Source organism: Sebastes umbrosus, chromosome 17 (genome assembly GCF_015220745.1).
Source record: "Sebastes umbrosus isolate fSebUmb1 chromosome 17, fSebUmb1.pri, whole genome shotgun sequence".
NCBI classification, from domain to species: domain Eukaryota; kingdom Metazoa; phylum Chordata; class Actinopteri; order Perciformes; family Sebastidae; genus Sebastes; species Sebastes umbrosus.
In genome coordinates this window covers 20,283,691-20,306,716 of record NC_051285.1, presented here as the reverse complement: position 1 = coordinate 20,306,716, position 23,026 = coordinate 20,283,691, and the positions used below count along the sequence as shown (strand labels likewise).

General features: G+C 39.6%; 1 protein-coding gene across 14 annotated transcripts in view; it reads left to right on the top strand.

The window, feature by feature from the left end:
* Positions 1-23,026, top strand: part of LOC119475931 (RNA-binding protein Musashi homolog 2) — a 331,608-nt gene that overhangs the window by 248,498 nt on the left and 60,084 nt on the right. For 13 of the 14 annotated variants that reach the window (XM_037749069.1, XM_037749064.1, XM_037749067.1 and 10 more), the window contains 2 exons: positions 8,592-8,706; positions 19,081-19,155. In XM_037749069.1, coding sequence (XP_037604997.1) covers positions 8,592-8,706; positions 19,081-19,155 — 190 coding nt within the window. Of the gene's footprint in view, positions 1-8,591; positions 8,707-19,080; positions 19,156-20,296; positions 20,323-23,026 lie in introns of those variants that run through there. The other variant, XM_037749070.1, reaches the window with a different exon arrangement.

The window sequence follows — 23,026 nt, the reverse complement described above, 5'->3', positions numbered from 1 at the left end:
TAAAAAGCATGTAGTCACCTCTAGTTACCAGGGCGAGCCAGATATTTTAAACTGGGTGAAGATTCTCTTTGAGCACTTTAACAAGCCAACATTTAGTCCAATTTAATCAAACTCTGGTGCAGTTTGTCTGATGCAGTACGTGTTTTTTTTTTTTTATTTGGTCCGCTTTAATTTGTGCACTGTGAAACCGAACCAGACTAAATAGAAAACAAACAAAATTTATAAATTTCACTCTGATTCGGACTAGCCAAACAGACTACGGCTTGTGAAAGCAACCTTTAATGCAAGAAAATAAAATTCCTTGAAAACATAATGGTGTAAAAGAGCCAATTTGATGTTTACCAGAGACATTCACTTGTAGTCTTTTTCAGATGAAACTGTACAGTTCATAAGATTACATTTTCCAGGAGCAGTGCACATAGTTTAACATCATTTGATCCATTTTGTGGATTTAAATACATTAAGCTGTGATAAACGTACATGATATTAGTAGCCTACAGCCTGAAAGCTATAAGTAGTGGGTTGTGTGTGTGATCAGCTAACCAAACCTGACTACTTTGAAGTAAGGGTGATAAGGGTGTTGATATGCTGTACAGATTTTAAAGCCCCTTGAGGCAAATTGTGATGTGTGATATTGAGCTGTATACGTAAAATTGACTTGACTTGAATCCATCTTCTGAGTTTGCCGATGGATAATAAAGTTTACCACCCTCGAACTAGAAGGCCATGAAGTCAAGCGTGTGTCCGTGTGGCGTTCGCTTACAGTAGGTCTCTTATGTTATATAAATCACCCCTGGACATACTTGGTTATAACCATATAGAATAAACTAGCTATTACTATGTAAAAGCACATTTCTGCAGAGAGGAACTGAAGTCTCTGGGTGTTGAAAATGTCTTTGAAAATATATTTTTTTAAGTTAAATCTTTAACAGTGTTTGAACATCAAGTGCCTAATAAGGAAGTAGGCCCACCCTTCGGAGGAGTTTCAGTCCCTCATGGAGTGCTGCCTTACAGGTTCTGGACTGTAAGTAATTGGATGTTTACCCTTCATTGAAGAAGGAAAGCTTTGAGGGATGAAGGATGTGGAAATCCACTTCTCTCTTTGCACTCCAGGACGTCCCATCAAAGACGCATGATGTTCAAAATCTGCTGATTGAGGAGGTGATGGAAGCCATTTGACGTCAACCTGATGATCATGGCATTGCTTTTGAATGTGTCTCTCAGTGTGTATCGGGACAATAACATCTTGGTATATAGACACTTGCCAAGGGAACGAGTTTTGGCACCACAGGGAGCACCTGGTCCTTAGAATGACCTCATATTCGGTAGCTTTTACATAACCATGCAGAGATGTCATCAGGCATAATGACTCCTGTGAGATTGCTGGCCATTGAAGGCGTCATTTAACCTCTTTATGTTACGTCCCGATTATTTTATTGACCATGGATACAAGTGTTTCAGCCTGGAAGGTCTGCAGTAAATACCCTCTTTATAAAATACATGACATACAGTTGTTGTTTTGACTGGTTCACAGAGGTCTTAAAGTGACACTCCAACCAAAATCTGTATCTTTTGATGATCAGATACTGACCCCCTGGAGGCTTGAAACATTTGTAACTGGACCTGTAATAGAGAACAGAGGTTCTGGGCCAATTCACAAAACATGCTAAGCTAAAAGTTGCTCCTACCTGCTGTAGTTAAAGCCGTTTCTCACCAGTGCGAGGCGAAAATGTGGTGCGGGAATATGGAAAATCCACGTGCATATTTTCCACTTTCAACCAATTGAGTTTCCTCCTAAATAGTGCCGTGTCCACTCCACACAACAAAAACCTATCCAGACAGAGAAAGTTTAAGGGGCTAACGTTAACTACACAATACATAAACTAATCGGACCCCAAATTTGATGCTAAAGTTAGCTGTTTTGGCTAGCCTCATTCCGTGATCAAGATATAACATTGGTAAGTGCTAGCTGCTGGGCGACCTCAAGCCATATATTGTCCTTTATTTGGTTGTAAAGGTGGTAGTGTTTGTCGTACATTATTGGGTGTTGAGAAGGGCTCGTACCATTGTTATTCCGAAACACCAATAGTCCGAAAAATGTCCCATTGGACCAAATAAAAGCCCATTTGTCCAACAGTCTGTTACTCCGAAATGACACACACTCGCTGAGCAACTAACAGAAGCACTGACTGTGGCTCATAGTGTAGAGCAGGTTGTCCACCAATCGGAAGGTCGGTGGTTCGATCCCCGGCTGCTCCGGGTCACATGTCCATGTGTCCTTGAGCAAGACACTTAACCCCAAATTGCTCCCGAAGGCATAGCCATGCATGGGCAAAGTTGGCACCTTGTATGGCAGCCTCTGCCATCAGTGTGTGAAATGCTGTAATGTAGGGTAAAGCGCTTTGAGTGGCCGGAAGACTAGAAAAGCGCTGTATAAATGCAAGTCCATTTACATGGCTAATTATTATGCAGAATGACGGCGATCAGTTGGAACAAAGGATTTCATTGGTTAAACATATATTTCCGCAGGCGGGATTCTGCTGAAATTGAGGTCCGTTCAAATATTTTTTCCCCTGCACGAATGTTCTAAGCATTCATAAGAACCCACAAAATCAATTTTTATAAATTTCTGTGTGAATTTTTTGGACGAAAATCCTAAAATTAAGGGGTGTGTACTTTAGGACCCCCAAGTCACAAAGTATTTTAGCTCTAAAAGTATGTCTGAGAGATGTAATCCAGAGGATTCCTAAGTCACTAAGACTTGCTCTCAATCAGTTAGCTGCTTTGTTGTTGTTGCGCCAATGTTTTTGGAATAACAACTTTTAAAAACATATTTTGATGATGGTGAGTTAATAAAATTCCAATTGAAATCTCCCAATAAGTCAAAACAATCCAACAACGCAAGAGTTGGTTTGCACAACATTGCACTACTGTGGCTCCAGATAAAAAAATGTTTGCATTGATGGGCTTGGAATATCTCAGCCATCTGTCAGAATTATTAATTGAATGGTATATTAAGTGTACTACAACTCCAATTGAATTAAATAAATAAAGCTGGTTTTGTGGCCATCGCTGGATTTTTAGGTAAAATTGGTGCCATATATAGAAAAGTATGAATATCATATCAATATTGTACTTTATTTCATGTATGAAATCTTTGACAATTTGTAAAACATCTAAAATCTAACTATAAAGCAAGGAATCTCGATCTGTCTTTCTCTATGTCTTTCTGTATACCCTTTGTACATCTCAAGAACCGCTCATACGATTGGGGGCTTATATTACATAAAATGTCATATCTCCTGAACGCTTTGTGCTATTGCAACCACATTTGGTGGACATGTGCAGATATGATGTGTGAGTGACAATGGCTAATTTGTAAAATAATTGCTCTTGAGAGGAAACTCTTAGGAATTTGAGGACTCCTAGTGATAAAATAAGATCCTTTGTGAATATAATCATATTTTGGAATCACAATGGATTTCTATAGTGACATGTTTTCAAAGAGGAAAGTATCAAATTTTTTATCGAAAGTTCTCAACAGACTCCTGCTGTAAAATCCCATTTTCATCAATAAATTCAGTACTTCAAGTCAAAACACAAATTTTCACAAAAATATGACTAAATTCACCACAACTGAATCCTTACAAGTGACCCTGTCAAGCATGCATGCAACCACATGCCATTCTTAGCTTTTTAGAGTGTGTGTCTCCTGCTCTTTCATTGGTCAGAACGTCTCAATAGACCTTTTTCTTCACATAAGAAATGGCTTTTTTTTTAAACATTGTTTTAACTTAGGTATCAGTCATTCTGTTCTTTAAATCGACCACTTGTTAAATTGGTTGTGAGAAGCCTTTTCTTTAAGTGAGTAATCCCACACCGCTATGCCTGATATTGTGCATTCAGAGCCGCGACATTTCCTAACTATGCAGTCTATGTGTTTTGACTGTTCAGCTGGGAGTGGGTGCTGGAGTAAATGAATCACACGGTTTCCTTTCTTCAGCCTGCCAGTCTACTGATGGAATCCATTCACTAGTGAAGCTAATAGTAGCTGTACACCTCCCCCTCTACACACACACACACCCCACACCCACAACACTCGTCCCTGAAGGACAGCCATTGGCAGTCCATCCCGCCCACACCTTCCTGCTATACCTGCAAGGTTAATATGTATAGAAGATGTATTGAAAGGTCATAACTAGAGTGTTTCTCTGCTTTGTATCATAGTCTTACATGAAAACAAAGGCAGTTGTTTGTTTTATTCATCAGTGGGCTGTATGACATGCAGGTGCATGTTGTCTTATGTTTGTGTGCATACAGTATGTGCACCTCATAATTTCAATATAAAACTTGGTTATTTGTTAGATAGTTATTTTTGAAAGAATAACAACCTCAGAAAGTCCTGTTTCATAACCAGAACAAGACAGCAGCAAAACAAAATGAAATATTCTGCAGGGATGCTGAAATATTTGAGTTTCGATGATGGACGTGACATGAAATTTATCGCTGATTTGTTGTATTATTTATTTGTCTCACCTTGAATTTAAAAGCTTAACCAAGGACAAGGGCTGCAAATTAGCTTCAGCAAGATGCCCTATTTAGTGTACATTCCATCTTTTGTATTTGTTTTGCCATTAAGCAGTGTTCACATAGTACTGTGAAATGCACAAACAAATGAATAACATGAAGAAGCCTTACGACTAAACTTTTAAAGGCAGAGTTGGTAAAATATTTTAGTAAAAATTTTTGTTATATTAGTTGAAATTTCCATTACATCCTGACAGCAAACAATAAAGCAAATGCTATGACAAAAAAATAGAAAAGAAATCTGGTCTCTGTGGCTGTCACAGGACTGTTATAAACCCGTCCAATCATTTCATTTGGCCCAAACGTACTGATTGGACGTGCTAGCTACCTGCCTACCTGCATGCACTCATTGTGCGTCACCGGAATCTTACACAAGCTGCTAGCTTGACAGCTGTGAGCACGAACAGTAGTCATGTTTGCTGTTCTGTTCATTATGATATGTTTATGTTTGTAATTGTAATTTTGGGGGAGTGGTTTTGGAGGGGCTGTCAGTGTTGCTGACTTGCCAACTTTCTCTGTAGATTTAGGGACTTTTGGAGCTAGTTAGCCGCTAGTACTGCCAGCTACTTTCATTGGAAAAGAGTTGGCAACACTGGGCTCATTGTTTTGGTTGGATCCTTTTTAAAAATCTAGTGAACTCTTGCTAGTTTCTCAAGATCGTCCAACCTACCTTTAAGTGGGCATCATGAATATGAGCGTCAGTAATTACTTCCAGTATCCACAGGCTACTATACCAGTCCAGTCACACATAAAGGCGTGATTGACACGATATTGTGCAAGACAAAAGCGGGTAATAAGAACGCCGTTCTTGCTTTTGGCGTGTCATTTGTACGCCATGTAGCCTGTACTGACTGCAATGTAAATGCATTCGCGTAAAGATGCTACGCTCAGAGCTAGTAACGTGGCATATGGCGGGCGAAAGGACTTTCAACCAGGAGACCGGTGTTTTGCGTTGTAAGTTATGTCAGTGACATTTATGGTGTGTTTTCAGTACTCATGTTACGTTGTTTCCATTCATATTGTACTTATTTTAAGCTCAACCATGATGTTTTTCCTAACTAAGTGGTTTTGTTGCCTAAACCTAACTGTGGACATTACCATAGTTTTGTTGAATAGTATAAAGTATAAAGAGTATAAATGAAACGTGGAATGTACTTGTAATGTTGTGCTATTTATACGCCTTACTGTGAGATCGGGTTGACTATACAGTATGTCAACATCTGTCTCTTTATAGCACACATCGTTTTTGGGGTCATTTCCTGTTGTTGGTTTGGATTACTTTTTTCTCCTGACGAACTGGGTTGCAGGTTGCTTGGACGAGATCCAAGGCCCACTTTTTTAAACCGCCTTGTGTGGCACAATGCAGTCTGAATGACTGCTCCAATGGCTCAAACTAACACAGTAAAGAGTTCCCAGTTGTTGTAAATTAGCCGTTCATGAAATCACAAACAGTATTTCAAATAACTTTGAATTTATATACACTCTACTGTTTGGCTTTCTGTTTTTCCTCCATCTCCTGACTTTATCTGGAGTTACAGAGTGACACAAATCTCAAAGATAAGCTATCAACTGCAGTATGTCAGTGCAGCGGAAAAGGAGGAAAGATCTCGATATATATATGTTGAGAGCACGCAGTTTGAGGTAACCATACCTTGTCAACACTGTGTGGCAGGAATTCACTTCAACAGTCAGCTGTCTTGCAAACTGTATGTAAGTGTGTATGTGTGTGTTTGAGGCTCTCCTGGGTGCACAAAACGATTTTCTGGCAGTGAAGGCAAGGCAGGTTAAAGGGGTGCCCCCTTTTCTCTACAAGGCACAATGATGCTCAAACACTTCCTTTCACTGACTTTTCATAACAGAATATTGTGCTGCCTTTATAACATAAAATCCTAGACAAGTTACACACGCCTCAATTCAGCACATTCAGTAAAAATGATAGCAAATGTAATGTTTCCCCACTGTTTATGTGGCAAAAGGTTCACTCCGTGAAACTTTCCACGTGGAAGAATCTGAACCCCTGTGTTCACGACTGCTGAACCTTTGCGGTGCTTCATTGTCAGGCTCAGAATTGTCTGTTCTCCTCTCTTTGACTTAGTTCACTCTTGAAAGCTCCCTCACACACGCTCCTGTGTGTTTGAAGCAGGTGAACACCCACACACTCACACCACCACAGATCCACGGCTCCTGGCTGGGTTTAAATCCATGACAAGGAGGAGCCCTCTCCCTGAATATCAAAGATCTGAGAGCATGTAGGCATGACTCACACCCGGGTCTGTCTCGCTCCCAGCAGGCTCCCTGGCTACTCGTTGAATGTGGCTGCCGGAGGACGCCGAGCAGACGCCGTCTCTGAACTAGACTGTGTTTGTCGCCCATGCTATGTGAACACGTGAAAGTCTCAGCGGTGTACTGAGATTTTCTAACCGAGCCATTTGTCCCACCCAGTTCCTGCTTCCATGCCGGGGGGTCATTGCCGGACGATAAAGAGCGCCCGTGCTCTCTTCAGCACAATGTCAAACCATTCCAGGCGAGCGAGGAGGGCAGAGTAGCTGTGACAGCTACAAAGTGGCTGAGGGAACTGTGTACTTTAGCCAGTCTGCTTCAAATGAAAAGGGCTGCTAACAGCAACAAATCACAGCTCTGCAACGCAGCAACTTTCCCTCTGTGATAGAAACCTTTTTCATTAGTGCTCCCTCTTTACATTTCTAGCTCTCTGCTGGATATACAGAGCTTGTTATGCTATTCATTTAGCACAGCAACTTCGTGCAGATGTGAAGTTTTATTTCAACTCGCAATAGCACGTTGTGGGTGCGAATGAGTTTGTGCGTGAATAGTAATATGTGCACCGCCAGCCTGTCAGAGTCGCGAGCCTATTTTGTATGGACACGGGGCTGCACCTTGGTTGAGGTGTACACAGCGCCGGCGCGATAGCCTGTCTTGCGCAGCAGGCCGGGATGACATGTGAATCGCAGCAGCCGAGAAAGCCCCGCTTAAGTGGAGGCAGTAGGGAGAAGCAGCCGAAGAGCCAGGAGGCAAACAGACAAACAGATGGACAGGCCGATGCCAAGCAGGCAGTGGAGCAAATAGATTGTGCAGCATGGTGAACAGACTCAGCCTACCAAAGAAACAACCAACAGACACAAGACCGTGCCACCCCTTGTCAGCCGATCGTGCTTCTCTATAATTCGTCGAGATGGGATAGATACGTGGTAAATAGGGCTCTCATCTTCCCCCTTCTCCTCGTCTGCCCCTGTCACATCCCTCATTTGATATGTGTTATGTAGGAGGAGGAGGAGATGTCAGTCTTGCGAGATGGGAAATGAACAAACCTGGATGTGTGAGAAAGAAATGCAGGAGAGAGATGGGTGCTGCGGGTGGAATTGGACGGTGGGGCACTGGGGACTTCAGCCCAGCAGATACAAACAGAATCATAGACACACAAAAAATAACCATATTGAGTTTTCAAACACACTTTTTGACCAACTTCAGATTTCAAACACACGACCCTGCATGGCAAGATTTAAATTAAATGAAAAAGAGATTTTGTCAAGAGAGATTATTGCTTTTTGAGATTATTCTGTTTGGATTAAACAAAGAGCTGCCTTTCACTAAGAAAGTGGACATGCTGCCACACAGCAGCGGGCCTGTGGTAATGGCACTGCAGAACAGAGCTTCTCCTACCTTGATGTCTCAGAAACACTTGGAAAGTATTAAGCTTGTATTTCCCCGAGGCATCGGGCACATGCTCACTGGAGCAATAACCTTTGCTTTAATGCAGGAGGAGCATGATTGTAAGTTTTCCTTAGAGACTTTCCCTCTAAAATGCGAGGTGCTCAGATTGACTCAGTCTTGTTTTTCCCTCTATGGAAAACATCTAGCGCCGTGCAAGTCAAATAGAAAACCACCTTAAAGAGCTGAGACAGCCCTGTCAGATCTGTCTGGTTGTGTACTTACACAGTCTAATGCTTTGTCTCTATGTGTGTGTGTGTGTTTGTCTGTCTACATAGGTAGAATGTAAGAAGGCCCAGCCCAAGGAGGTGATGTTCCCACCAGGTACACGAGGGCGAGCCAGGGGTCTGCCCTACACCATGGATGCCTTCATGCTGGGGATGGGCATGCTGAGTGAGTCACAAACACATCTGCTTACACAATAACACACATACTCATCCTTTTATATAACATATTTGTAAATACAAACACAAAATGTAAGCTGTTTTTTGAGGGTGGTGGTTATGGGTATGAATCACCAGAGGCCCAACGATACAATATTATCACAATACTTAAGTCACGATACGATATTAACATGATACTTAAGTCACAATACAATATAATCACGATACTTAAGTCACAATACGATATTATTACTATGCGATATTATCACGATACTTAAGTCACAATACGATATTATCACGATACTTAAGTCACGATACGATATTATCACGATACTTAAGACACAATACGATATTATCACGATACTTAAGTCACGATACGATATTATCACGATACAATATTATCACGATACTTAAGTCACAATACGATATTATCACGATACGATATTATCACGATACGATATTATCACGATACTTAAGTCACAATACGATATTATCACGATACGATATTATCATGATACGATATTATCACGATACAATATTATCACGATACAATATTATCACGATACTTAACTCACGATACAATCTTATCACCATACGATATTATCACAATACTTAAGTCACAATACGATTTGATCACAATACTTAAATCATGTTACGATATTATCACAATACTTAAGTCACAATACGATATTATCACAGTACAATATTATCACAATACTGCAATTTTAAATATTTTGCAATATGCTGAGTATTGCAATAAGATATACTGTGATTTATTTATTTTTTTCTAATGCAAATTATGCAGTTTGTCCTCATCTGTTTAATTTAATAAGATACAGTTTTAACTCTGATTATCTCAGAGTTTTCAGAGGTTCAGAGGTTAATAGTTTATATCATAAAAGATCGATACTTAACATTTGAGCATCGATACAATATTGCCCCGCAAAATATCGTGATACTTTGCTGTATCGATTCTTTCCACCACCCCTAGTGGTGGGTTGGGGGTTACGGAGGAAGTGTAAGACATGCACGCCATTCAGTCATCAATTTCTACCTTTTAAAAAAAAAATCATCTTGTGCAAACTCGTCGTCGTGATAGCCCCATTAGGTGGGCGCTGCCCCTAATTAGGCTGCTTCAAGGTGTGCCACCAGTGGCCACTGTGGTCTATTTCTGGTCGGGTCTGGTACAGGCAGCCCCTGGGCATATAGGAGCAGACCAGCACATTAGCAGGCTAAATGAAGAGGAAAATTGGTGTAATGTCATATTAAGGATTCATCACTGTGCCCCCCTTAATGGGTAATGAAGGGGACACACATGTCAGGGAGAGATCTCATCTACAGGGACCTCAGCTGCTGGCCCACCCCTCTTCATTACCATCCAGCCCATGCCTGTGGCCCTTTTTATTTAACACCATTGCACTCTCTCTCTCTCTCCCTCGCTCCCTCCCTCCCCACCCGCCCACTGTCTCCTACCTACCTATTTTTCTCTCTATCTATCTGTCTCTCTATCTATCTATCTATTTAACTATCTGTATATCTATCTATCTATTAATCTGTCTCTCTATCTACCTATCTAGTTATCTGTCTCTCTATCTACCTATCTATTTATCTATCTCTCTATCTACCTATCTATTTATTTGTCTCTCTATCTACCTATCTATTTATCTGTCTCTCTATCTACCTATCTATTTATCTGTCTCTCTATCTACCAATCTATTTATATGTCTCTCTATCTACCTATGTAGTTATCTGTCTCTCTATCTACCAATCTATTTATCTGTCTGTCTACGTATCTATTTATCTGTCTCTCTGTCTACCTATCTATTTATCTGTCTATATTTATCTGTCTCTCTATCTACCTATCTATCTATCTATCTATCTATCTATCTCTCACTCTATATATATATATATATATATATATATATATATATTGATCTGTCTCTCTTACTATTTATCTCTCTTTATCTGTCTCTTTATGTATCTACAGTATCTATTTATCCCTCTCTACCGATCTACCTATCTACCTATCTAACTATCTAACTATCTACCTATCTACCTATCTACCTATCTATCTATCTATATTGATCTTTCTCTCTTACTATTTATCCGTCTCTTTATCTGTCTCTTTATTGATCCGTCTTTCTAACTATTTATCTATCTCTCTATCCTAACTGGTCTGTCTCTCTGTCTGTCTCTCTGTCTGTCTCTCTGTCGTTCTCATTTCCTATGCATATAATTTGTATGTGCGACCCGACCAAATGGATTTGCCCTCACATGAAAGATTTATTTTTTCCTTCAAAAGCAAAAGAGACATGCAGCTGATTGTAAGAGACTCGTTTCGCCCTGCCAGTAGCCCTCCTCCCCCTCCTCCCTCTCGTATAGTAGGTGCAAGCAGAACCACAGTCATGCATTTTTATCTGTACCAGGTAACGTAATGTTGAGAGCGAGCGGCTTTGAAGGTCGATAGCAACTCATAGTTAGGTGCTTGTTTTGCATTTTCCTTTTTTAAAAAAGTGACAGGAAACAGTGAATTAAGCGGTGGAATCATATTTTAAACAAGAAAAATGAAGGGGCAGTAAAGTAATTATCCATAGCAGCTATCTATTTATCCATCTGTCTTTGTGTCCATATAATTATCTATCCATCTATCTATATACAGTCGCATAAGCCGTCATGGTAATTCCAGGTTCGACCTTGCCATGAGACTGATTATACAGTTGTTTGTGGCAAAAGCGTAGATAAGACTGGCCAAGTGCTTGTGTCAGCTCTATCTCAGTTGTTCAGTTCCATCTCATCTGCTAGAAGTATTTAACAAGCGAGCACAGTGAACTTTTCAGAACTTATTACAGACTAATGTGTCTGTGAAGAGGACAGCACTCTTCCCCTCCACTGGGAGACGGCGGGCAGAAAAGGCAGCGATGTGCTTCATGTGAGAATATTAACAGCCAACTTGTTTGGAGACACTCTTATCTAAATGAAATTGGAACAAGGACAGCGAAACATTCCTTTATATAATTTGCATTTAGAAAAAAAAGGGGACCCTAGGCTCATTATTTAAGAAAGTGTAAGCTCCTTTTGTGCCAGATCTCATTAAAGCCATCCCCAGCGCCTTTGTTTACTGCCTCTAATCGAGGCATTTATCTTTATTGTGTTGTGCCCGATGTATGTTTGCTGAAATTAATACACATTTGAGCCCGGGCGAGGTATGGGTGTACCAGATGGATAATTGATTTTAAAGTGAATCAGAACTGTTGAGCCATAAAATAGGTACATTAGCATGCATATTAATAAGGCAAATAAGAGCACTAAGAGGCCGCCACCGGGCCAGACACAATGGCAGGCTTCATTTAGTGAAATGCTAGGAAACGCACTTCTTTCTTTCTTCTTTCCTCCCACTCTCTTGTTTGTATGCACATACTAAAGATTTCACGAGGTAGTAGCTTAACTTAGCATGTGTCTTAATCCATTTCCCGACACTTTCATATTCCTCTTTATAGCCCATCTCTCCCTATACACTCAGTGCACACAAACTCTTCAGTTAGTAATGTGAAACCCATTGTAATGCAGTACATCAGACGAGGGAAGTGGTTTTGCCATTTTCAAAAAATGTTTGAAATAAGGGAGTATGAGGAGCTGCGGTATCTAAGCCAACAATTTCAGTTTGGCATTTATTCTGTTTTGACAGTAAGACAGTATCAAACACATAATATCCAATACTTTGCAGCCCGTGATAGCTTTTCATTGTATCGCATCACAGTTCTCTTCAGACCAAACAAACAATGAGGGGTTGTGTGAAAGCTATCCATCTGTAACTTCCTAGTGATGACTTCTCATCAGCAGCTGATGGAGGATTTATTTATTTCTGGTGTAGCCTCCGTCCTACTTCATCCACGCCAGGTTAAGGTTCCTCTCGCCGCCTCTCTCCGAGTTGCATTTCTTTTTTGTCTGCGAGAGAGAGAGGGGGGAGAGGGTCTGGGAGAGGCATTTTCCCATTGGGTCAGGAATAAATTGAACTTTTTCATGGACAGCAAACACTGATTAGATATTTATGACCAAGGTCAACCTTTCTGATTCCAGCTGGCACAGGCTCTGAGGCATACAGAACAGAGCATCTACACACATGCTCACAGCCGCACACACACGCACATAGCCTACATACACTCGCGCATATACTCACACACAGAATTATGCATGCATGCAAAATACGTTTTGAGGCCTTCAATGCTGTAGACACATGCATACAAGTGTATATATGCCATCTTTGGAGGACAAAATGTATAAATGTCTAGCTCTATTCTTGCTCCAGAACTGCAATTAGTGTGTGAGCCAGAACACAGAATTTGCGCGTTAACGCAGTTAGAGTGGTATCATATGAAACTACAAAACCTAAGGAATCCATTTGGACCAACCACGTCATATAAGTATGTCGGGAAGGAGGCTAAATAACGCTCCAAACTTATGCTAAATTTTGGCAATAAAAACTGTCATGGCCATTTTCAAAGGGGTCCCTTGACCTCTGACCTCAAGATATGTGAATGAAAATAGGTTCTTTGGGTACCCACAAGTCTCCCCTTTACAGACATGCCCACTTTATGATAATCACATGCAGTTTTGGGCAAGTCATAGTCAAGTCAGCACACTGACACACTGACAGCTGTTGTTGCCTGTTGGGCTTGAGTTTGCCATGTTATGATTTGTGCATATATTTTTATGCTAAATGCAGTACCTGTGAGGGTTTCTGGACAATATTTGTCATTGTTTTGTGTTAATTGATTTCAAATAATATATATATACATACATTTGCATAAAGCAATCATATTTGCCCATGTTGATAGCAGTATTAAATACTTGCCAAATTTCCCTTTAAGGTACATTTTGAACAGATAAAAAATGTGCGATTCATTTACGATTAATCACGATTAACTATGGACAATCATGCAATTAATCTTTAATTAAATATGTTAATCGATTGACGCTCCGTCTGTACGCAACCTGAAGAATGAATACTATGTTTAAATACATAGATTAAAATAATGTGAGGGAGCTGGAAAGCATCCCCCTCACTAATGGGAACTGGGCTACCGGTGTTTGATACCCTCATATTTGCATTATTATGTTCATAAAATCCACAGAAATCTGTATAATTGAGAAAGTACAGGGATAAAGTAATTATCTTGTCTAGAAAACTGCTGTAATACACGTATTCTTGTAATTCTATGAGTATATCCAGGAGCAACAAAATGGAAAATATCATGATATTGATAAAACTCAAGAAAATTCTCCAAATTAGTTTTTAACCTTTTGTGTGGTGGGGTAATATTTTCTGCTGTACTGATGTTAATAAGGACTTTGTACCAAAAGTAATTAGTTATCTGAATTACTCAATAAATGATCTACAAATCCATGTGACTATATGTGTCCTAGGGTTTTTATTGACAGACAGCAGACAAATATTTTTCTAAAAATGCAATGATTCACTCTCACTAGCACTGTATTACGAGTGCCAGCAATACACAGTTTTCAATGTAGAATTTTCTAACAACGTTTGATGAAAAGCGCTTGAACTCGGCTATCATTGTGACAAATTTCAATGTTGAGGGATCGCTGCTGACAAAATACCACTAGGTTCAATACATATGTCGTACTTTATATTGGCCACTTTTCAGAAATGTTTGTTTTAGGGCAGTTTTGTAAAATGTATGACAGCACACATAAAGCTACCACTGATTGCAATGCTATCACATATTTTCTAACTCTAGGGATGTATACCTTGCCTAAAATCACTACTAGCATTATTCCCCACAGATGATACAGACCAACCCTACCGGCTCACAGACTACATGCAATACAGTACGTGCATTGTAGAGTTAATTGTAGTATTTTGAAATATCTCATTTTATCAATTTTTGCCTGCAACCTAATTTTTTTAATTTCCTTTGGAAGTGTTCTCTGGGCTTGCCTAAGCACAAATGTGACGACACTTTCCAAACCGTTTGTCTGAAAAGAGAGTTTTTTTTATCATGCTATATGTGACCAAATACTAGATATAGTATGATAAGAAAATGGCTGTATCTCAGAAACCATAAGGAGCACAATCATGTATTTGGTATCTATGAACTCACAACAAGTTGAATATCAAAGATATGCACACATATGCAGTGTAAAAAAACAATATTTCATATAGAAAACATTTAATAAACACAATGTTAGCGTTTTTCTTCCTTTTTCAAAAATCCTGGCTTTTACTATTGATAAAAGTGTGATATTTCATGTGATCTAAACATTTGAAATGTTGTACTGTCAGACACTTGCCCAGAGTATGTCCATACCAAATTTCAAGTCTTTTGACCAATCAGAACAAATGTTGTGTCATTTTTCCTTTATCATACTAAATATAGTCCTTGGTCACAAACAGGTTATTTGTGTTTACTGTAAGCTCTGTTAGTCTGCAGTATCTATAGGAGCAAAAGTTCCAATTCAGATGTGACTACAGCCAATTTATGAGGCTGGTACATGCTGTATCTAACAAGAACTGAGGACACGAAAGCCTGAGAGAGGTTTCCGAGGTCAGTTCCTAAGGTGTAATTTACACACAGTGAAGAAAGAGTTATCAAGGATGGCTCCAGTGACTCATTCCTGGCCTAAAGGACTTCCTCTTATTAGGTAATTTAGTCCAGACTTATGGTTGAAGGTGATAATAGCTGGAGGAAAACCGATAAAGACTGAGACATATACCATAATTAGAGGGTTAATTATGTTTATATTACCTTTGATGGTGCTCAAATTCTCACTGCCTCTCACACAGGCTCACTCGCTCACCCACCCGCCCACTCTTCTTCTCAGATTTCTTGCTTTGTCTGTATCCCGCTTCCTAGCTGCCTGCTCCCCTCGCACCCCGTTCTCTCAATATGTTGCCCACAGCTGCTTCTGTCTGAAAACTGTCCAGCTAATTAACTGGTGGGTCTGCGGTTGTAATAAGAATCATGACAGCAGATGAACAATACATCTGCTACTCTTAAATTTTTCTAATGACACTGGGTCCTCTTTGTAACTCTCCATCCATCCAGGGACGGCCCAACTTCTAAACAAGCCTGTACCCTCACACAGACTTTGACTTTGGTTTACAGATGGTAGTTTGTAGTCACACTTTCCATATTCAGCAAGTTTTATTATTCTGTGGCTGTGGTTGATTTTTACCTTAATTTTATAAATAGTAGGGCTGTCAATCGATTAAAATATTTAATCCTAAAAAATTGTGATTGAACGCATGATTGTTTATAGTTAATCATGATTAATCACAAATTAATTGCACATTTTTTACCTTTCTAAAATGTAGCTTAAAGGGAGATTTGTTAAATATTTAATATCAACATGGGAGTGGGCAAATATGCTTGATTATGCAAATGTATGTATATATTTATTATTGGTCAATTCACAACACAAAAAAAATGACAAATATTTTCCAGAAACTGCATTAATAAATATGCTCAAATCATAACATGGCAAACTGCAACCCAACAGGCAACAACAGCTGTCAGTGTGTCAGTGTGCTGACTTGACTATGACTTGCCCCAAAACTGCATGTGATTATCATAGAGTGGGCATGTCTGTAAAGAGGAGACTCGTGGGTACCCATAGAACCCATTTTCATTCACATATCTTGAGGTCAGAGGTCAATGGACTCCTTTGAAAATGGCCATGACAGTTTTTCCTTGCCAAAATTTAGCATACATTTGGAGCGTTATTTAGTGTCCTTTGCGACAAGCTAGTATGACATGGTTGCTACCGATGGATTCTAGTTCACTCTAGCTTTAAAAGTGAGCCCACTACAACCAAAAAATTGCAAGTTGCGTTAATGCGTTGAAGAAATTAATGCCGTTGAAACTAATTTGTGTTAACGCATTATTATTGCGTTGTTATTTCAGTGGTTGACATAATGAAGAAAGTTGCTTTACAAGGGTGTGTGATTGAGAAGGGCAGCACAGTAGTCACTGCATGATGATGGACAGAGAGGATGCTCAGCTTTAATGCACGGCAGAAAATGATGAGAGACGCTGCTGCACTGTCGACACTGCACAGACCAGCTGTTGAAAACACCAAATCTACAGCACACACAACCAATACGTATACAACAATTTGCACATACACAGATTTAAATTAGATTTAATGTATTTTTTATATCATTCATTGCAGCATTATAATGGTTGTTTATCAGAAATTCAAACAGTGGTGCAGCTAAAAACAAGGTGCTCAAAACTCTCACTTGATGTTGCTGTCCTCAGAGATAATTTCTAATTAAACAATCTGATTGGTTAAACACATTTAGCACATCCTCATCATCTCCATAGCACGCTGGTTGCCCTGATAACTCTTGAGATAAATATAAACTATAAATATGGACTAACTATAGATAACGAGTTAGTTTTACATTCAGATTTAATGAATGGTTAAACCTTGTGTGAACCAGTAAAACAATATAGCAGCACATAAATGAATGTCACGCTGGAGGTGTAAATGAGGAGCAGCTATCACTTCCTTGCCCACAGCATCTTTTTCTCAAACTGCATATTAACACCTGAACCTTTCTGCTACGCACAGACACACAGAACATAAACAGGCGCCGACGTCATTTCAAGGCACCTGCTATAAAGTGTTATTACACGGAGCTATAAAAATGTCTGAGAACTTGTGGTTGAATAAAAAAAATGACAATGAATCAGACAGTTGGGAACCAAGAGGACTGCTGTTTGTTCAGGAGGTTATCAATGCTTTAGGTTTAAACCATAGACTGTATATATAGATAGACGACATGTATCCACTTCCTACAACTGCACAAAAGGTAGCTGTTTGGCTAGGAAGACACAACTAACCATAATATCTCTATAAATACATTTATGATCAAATTGACACATGTTCTATTACACAGACTCGTGACTGTTAAGGAAAATTAAAGTTACATGTTTCCACGACTACTTCACTCAGAGCAGCTGTCAATGGCGTCTTACCCCCTTTTTATATCATCAAATAACTAAACCAATTTTTTTTCTATATTCAACTTCCAAATCACTATTCGAAAGTTTTGTTTTAAATGTAATACATATATAGTTAATCATGTAATAATAATGTATAAATCACAAAATAGCCCTTTAAATAAGGAATAATCCCACAACATTATTCATTATTCATATTCAACATTAATTATTATTAGTTATTCTCAGACGGATATCGCTGTTGTTGTGTGTAAAGGTGCGTGTGTGTACAGTAGTGCCTGTTCCGGGCACTGAAATGTCAGCCTGCCGGCAGCGTTGCATTGCAAAGCTTCCAATACCTTCAAATATTTCTCACCGAAGCGTGAAAGCCCAAAAAATGGTATTCGGGACAGCCCTAACTTGAACATACATCAGCGTGATGAGGCCTTCCTAAAATGACAGAAACCACTGTTATATAACTATATTTATTTCACGTGAACTTTGACTTTTTAGTTTAACCCATATCCAATCTGATAACATGGAGGGGGCGGGCTTTAAGACCTATACTGCAGCCAGCCACCAGGGGGCGATCAAGATGTTTTGGCTTCACTTTTGGGGAGCTGTCATGTCGTCCATCTTTATATACAGTTCGTGGTTTAAACCAGCACAAAATTTGGCTCCCGTTCTTGATTCCCAACCCTAATGAAGATCTATCCCCAATGAATGATGGGGATCAGTAAAAAAAAAAAAAAAAAAAGACCTGTCTATTAGCTGCTCTGAGGCTTATGTTGCGGCACCTTAAGTGTATTAAAATCTAATATAATTAAACAGATTATTGATCCATGAAGGGTAACTTTGCTTAGTGTAAAATATGTCCTGTAGGAAAAACAAGAGCAGCGTGATCAAGATTAGAGGTTAATGTAATTGTGACAGTTGACCATCGATTGAGGGTGGTGCCTGTTGTCAAACTGCACACACAATGAATGTCTACCATCAACATTATGAGCTATAAATACAGTACATGCCGCCTCTTTATTAGGCTTAAAAGCATAAAAACAAATCACTTCTTGCTTATTGCCGTTTTTTCAAACAAAGCAAAATAGGGTAACACATAATACGCACAAGACTTTATATGTGAAATGTCCAAAAAAGTAATACTTAATCCTAACTATTTCAGGCTCATATTTAATGTGGATTATTGTAGTTTTATTTTTCAGGGTATTAAGTAACATAAGAATTTGCTTGGCAAAATGAGAACACTTTAGTAGCGTGGATCCCCAGGAGTTTTAAAGCCAACCTTTCGAGATTTGTTTCCCTCTCAAAGTGGATATATATATATATGTGTGTGTGTGTGTGTGTCACATCTGTATGTAATCGTACTCATCTCTTTTTAATCTCTTTTCTCTCTATCAAAGGTTACCCTAATATTGTGGCAACATATGGCCGCGGATACACTGGATTCGCACCCAGCTACAGCTACCAGTTCCCTGGTGAGTTAAAGGCTTTCCTTAAAATATCAATATTGCAGCTGATTTCTGTCATGCACTCTCCAGCACAGTCAGACACGCACACACAATCACGCTTGCAAACACTCATCAATATACAAGTCAGTCATCAAATAATCTGCAGGGTTATAAGCATGTTACGTGTCCGGATTTCTCAACAAGCTTTTGAAAGCTGACGTATAGTGAAGTAAATTGCTTACTCCTTTTTTATCCCGCACTTGAACACTACCATGACCAAATGTCTAAAATGGATGGGGAAGTTCTCCGTCTTCCCGCGGCCGCAATGTATGCAAATTCATCTGTGGAGAAGAAGCAGAGAAATAAGCGGCGGCTCTTTGTGTAGGCAGATTTTAAAAACGTGGTTCTTATAATGGAAAATGAGTGAAGTCATTTTCTGCATTAAAAGTGTCGACTCAGAGCGGCCGGGCGCTTCTAATGGGAGTCCAAATGGGAAGGCGTGCAGTCTGGAGGTGAGCAGCAGCTGTACCTGTCTGCTGCTGCAACAGGGCCCGTGGCTGTGTGCGCGGCGCCTCACTTAGACAGGCATCCCGTCAATTTCATGCTTTATTTAAGGACTTTGCACATACTTTGTTTGCCGTGCCAGACATCATTCCCTCCACTGATAAGACGGAATGGGAAATATCTGACAGCAGCTCAGATCTCTGTAATATCTCTGCGAAATAGATTCAGGAATGGCGAGACAGGAGGTCCAGCTGTGACCACCTGCAGAACAGACGCAGGCTAGATTTACACCTGACCACAACATTGTTTGACAGAAGAAATGGAATAGCACCTATTCATCAATGTTGGGGAACATGAGCAGCATACAAATGTGGGAATTTTTGTCTGCTTTTTTTTTTTTTAAATGGAATAATTTAGGAGTATAATGGCTCTTTCTTTCAACAACTGATTGATATGAATGTGAAGACCAACAATGTACATGATTGTTTTTCGGTGTAGCATACGTGAATTGGTATTCATCCATCCTTCATGTTCTGTCATCGGTGTGGGGTGCTGAGGATGCTGCAGCACCCCCTGCTTTTTCTGTATGCCTATTGTTTAATAGCAATCGAAATTAAAAATATATTATTAAAATATTTTTTATACCTCATATCAACCTCCGCAGGGTGAATGTGCATCGGTAGATCCTCGCTTGTCTTCTGCATGAAATGTCTGTATCCTCACTGTCCTGCATTATTCTAAACTATAGTAACCTGGTTATGGGTCGTCCATGCTCCGCCTCACCTCCTCTTCCTCTCCTCTCAGTTCTCATTCATTAGCTCCGTGTTGTTGACTGTGTAGTTGCTGTGGCTGCTTTGAAATACAGTATGTTAATGTTCAAGTTGGCTTTTCTAAAATCAGGGTTTTCCCTGCCATTGCAGTTTTTGCGCTGCGTAAAAACAACGTGGAGAGCATCGAGGGAGGGGGGTGAGAACGAGGTCAATTATCAATAAAATGTTCACATCTTACAAAAGCAGGACATAATATCGCTGAAGAGAGGAAATAATCTACTAGTCATTCTGTTAGAATGCCGGGGCGGAACTGGTTGTTTACTAATGTTACGCACTGAGAAAACGATGTTCAGTTTTCTGAATCGTAAAGGGGCAGTGTGTAGGATTTGGTGACACATATGTAGATATGAAGGGCTCATTCTAAGATAACAAAAACGCAACGATGCTTAGTTCCAGGTGATTATACACTAATGAAAACATAGTTATGAATATTATATTCCATTTCTGCTAATAGATCCCCTGAAATGTTACACATTATTCCTTTAAAGGCTCTGTTATAGTGTAAATAATGAGAAAAACTTGTCTTTGATTGTTTTGGGCATAATCTATAGTAATAATAATGGTCCAGAATTATGTAAGTCAAAAAACTTAAAATTTCCTTGGGGGAGGACCTCCAAATCCCCCCACTCTTTATACCCCAAGGCTGTACAACACCATAGCCCTCTAAAAACCCAGGGAGAAACCTGAACATTAGTGTAAAAGGTTGTTAGTAACTATTAAATATAAATGATCCTGGCCATTCAAATTAAAGCAAAAAACGTGAATGTCGCGCAGCACTTAGCATGATGTCATAATAAAAAACGGCTTTCTCTCAACACCCCCAACTCTGACTGACTTAACTGTGTTCTGTAAAAGACTCCCTAAAAAGTTTCTGATCTTCGATGTGACAAAAAAGAGAGAGAAGCAACTGAAAGGGAAAGGAGCGATCAGTATTTATTCCGTGTGAGTAATTCTAGTTAAACATGGATTTTTCAAATGTTTACTGTTTAGGACAAATTAAGGGATGTCACCTTCCCCCAGGCAGAATGTATGATCCTGTCCATGTTAAACTCAATTTAAAGAGTTTGATAAAGCTGTATGATTAAAACAGCCTCCTCTGGGCTCGCTCAACTCTTGACAGGGTAATTGGAATTTTTTAATGTATGAATCAAACTCCTTGTCCAAATTAAATAACCCCAGGCCAAATATTGACTGGTGTCCTTCCGTACTAAGATGTGGAAAGCATCCTCAATTTAAGATCAAAGGCTTTTTTCTCACTGTATACAACCCCCGCTGAAACACTCCTATAAATAAATGGAGCCCAGACCAGGCAGGCTGGATCCAAGAGGCGTAAATTGTGGGCAGCATTTCAAGGCTTTTTTTTTTTTACACCCAGGAAACCTCAGGGGTCCACTGTTAACAGGAAAAAGTGGTTAGGCAATTGTCCAATTGTCAAGATAAAACAGTGATAAACATTGATCAGTGATGAAACACTGAATTAAGTAATGGAAAAAAAAACTAAATGAGACATACACAGAAAAAGAGAAACCAAAGCTGACATCCCAGCAGCTCAAACAGAGTTCAAGTGTAGAAAAACGAACCTAAAAGACAAGTGAAATATACACAGCCATAGTTAAAAAAACAGCATTCGGTGCAGCCAGTTAGACTCAAAGCAGACACCAGCTCAGCGGCTGTTAAACAGCATCTGACAACTTAGCACTCTGGTCCTCGTGACACTCCCAATTAATTCCAACATTGATCACAAAGTGCCTTTGATATTGATCGCTTACAGTACGTTTCTATGTGTCTGTATTCGTGTGTTGCTTACAAAACGATTCCATCACAGCACAGACATCATTACTATTTAATGCACTTAGAGACCTTCACATATTACTGATGTAAATCAGATCATCCTCTATCTGTCAAAAACTTGTCCATGCAAGCGAGCATATATATCAGAGCATTTCCTCAAAGGGCAAACTCAGACACTGGTATTTATCTGTATTTAAACTAGTAATTACTGTAAAATGATTCCGGCAGACAACAACCACTGAACACTGTCAATAAATGTTTCTCTGACACAGTATATATTAGCTAAGTAATATTGAAAAGTAAACATTTTTATGCCTCCGTGCCGGCAATAGCTACAGCCAGAGGCATTATGTTTTTGAGTTGTCCGTCCGTCCATCCGGACCATTCTCATGAACGCAATATCTCACGAACGTCTGGAAAGAATCTCTTAATATGTCCACTTGGACTCAAGGATGAACTGATTTGATTTTGGTGGTCAAAGGTCAAGGTCACTGTGACCTCAAACAACATGTTTTTGACCATAACTCAAGAATTTGTGTGCTAATTATGACAATGATATGGTGACATTTTGGAGAAACATGGATGTAAACTGCAACTGGACTGGTTTGCGGAGGCATACAACCACGAGGCGGTAATTCTCGGAATACATCTCATAGTGTGATGTGTATAATGACACACATGAATGCCACAACCACAGAGGTGGCTTGATAGCTACATGACACATCGGCTGATGGCAAAGGGCAATAATGCAGTTGCTGGCATAATAATGTGCA